General features: G+C 34.3%; 1 protein-coding gene across 2 annotated transcripts in view; it reads right to left on the bottom strand.

The window, feature by feature from the left end:
* The window catches only part of LOC106880788 (syntaxin), a 213,815-nt gene that overhangs the window by 112,085 nt on the left and 100,866 nt on the right, over positions 1–864 (bottom strand). For both annotated transcript variants that reach the window (XM_052976683.1, XM_052976684.1), the window contains exon 3: positions 311–410. In XM_052976683.1, the coding sequence (XP_052832643.1) occupies positions 311–410 (100 nt within the window). The remainder of the gene's footprint in view (positions 1–310; positions 411–864) is intronic.

Genomic DNA, 864 nt, shown 5'->3' with positions numbered 1-864 from the left:
TATATATATATATATATATATATATATTAATGAAGAGAATAGATATTCGCCAGTTCAATACATGCTGCAAATGTTTCAATAGCATGGCAATTTATTTGCACACACTGTATTACACAATTTGATATGGGGGAAAAGAAGACAAAAGAAACAGTAGACCAAGAATATAAAAAGTGAGAGAGAAGAATCAGAGGATAGAGAGAGACAAAGAAGAAACAGTAAAGAACAAACAATATTACATGGACAAAAAATGAAGACAAGACATTAAGAAGATAGACAAATAATATGGCAATAATAAATATTGAAGACTTACGGTCATCAGTCTGTGGGGCTGATAGTATATCACTATGTTTTTTCTTAACTGCCTCCACATTGTCAGATATTTTGTCGATCATTCGCCGAATCTCTTCAACCTGTAATGATAACGAAATGAAGACAGATGAAGGAAAATGACAATAAGAGAAGGTTAGACCAAGAAAAATCTAACAATTCTACAAAATTAAAATAAATTGGCCAATGAAAAGCAGTTTTTGTTATATTTCAGGATTGCCTTTTTTTTTTTTTTTTTGCCAAATAAACACACGCACAATATAGTAATTCTTCACTTCAGCTTTTTTATTGTTCTTATTTTTGTGTCCTTTGAAATCTTTTCTCACACAGTCTGTGACCTCTTCAGTGACTCTCCATCCCACGTGTCTCCACCTGTCCTGTTTAGTCCATTCTCTACAGCAGCGTTTCTCAACCGGAGTTCCCTGGAACCCTAGGGTTCCGCAATGGTTCCTAGGGGTTTCCCGAGAAAGAGTGAGATGAGCTAATGCTCATTTCATGATCATAATATTACTACACATGCACAACAAGTTATTGGTT

This window comes from Octopus bimaculoides, chromosome 25 (genome assembly GCF_001194135.2).
Source record: "Octopus bimaculoides isolate UCB-OBI-ISO-001 chromosome 25, ASM119413v2, whole genome shotgun sequence".
In the NCBI taxonomy this organism is placed as follows: domain Eukaryota; kingdom Metazoa; phylum Mollusca; class Cephalopoda; order Octopoda; family Octopodidae; genus Octopus; species Octopus bimaculoides.
The sequence above is the reverse complement of the archived record's forward strand: the minus strand, read 5'-3'. Positions and strand labels throughout refer to the sequence as shown.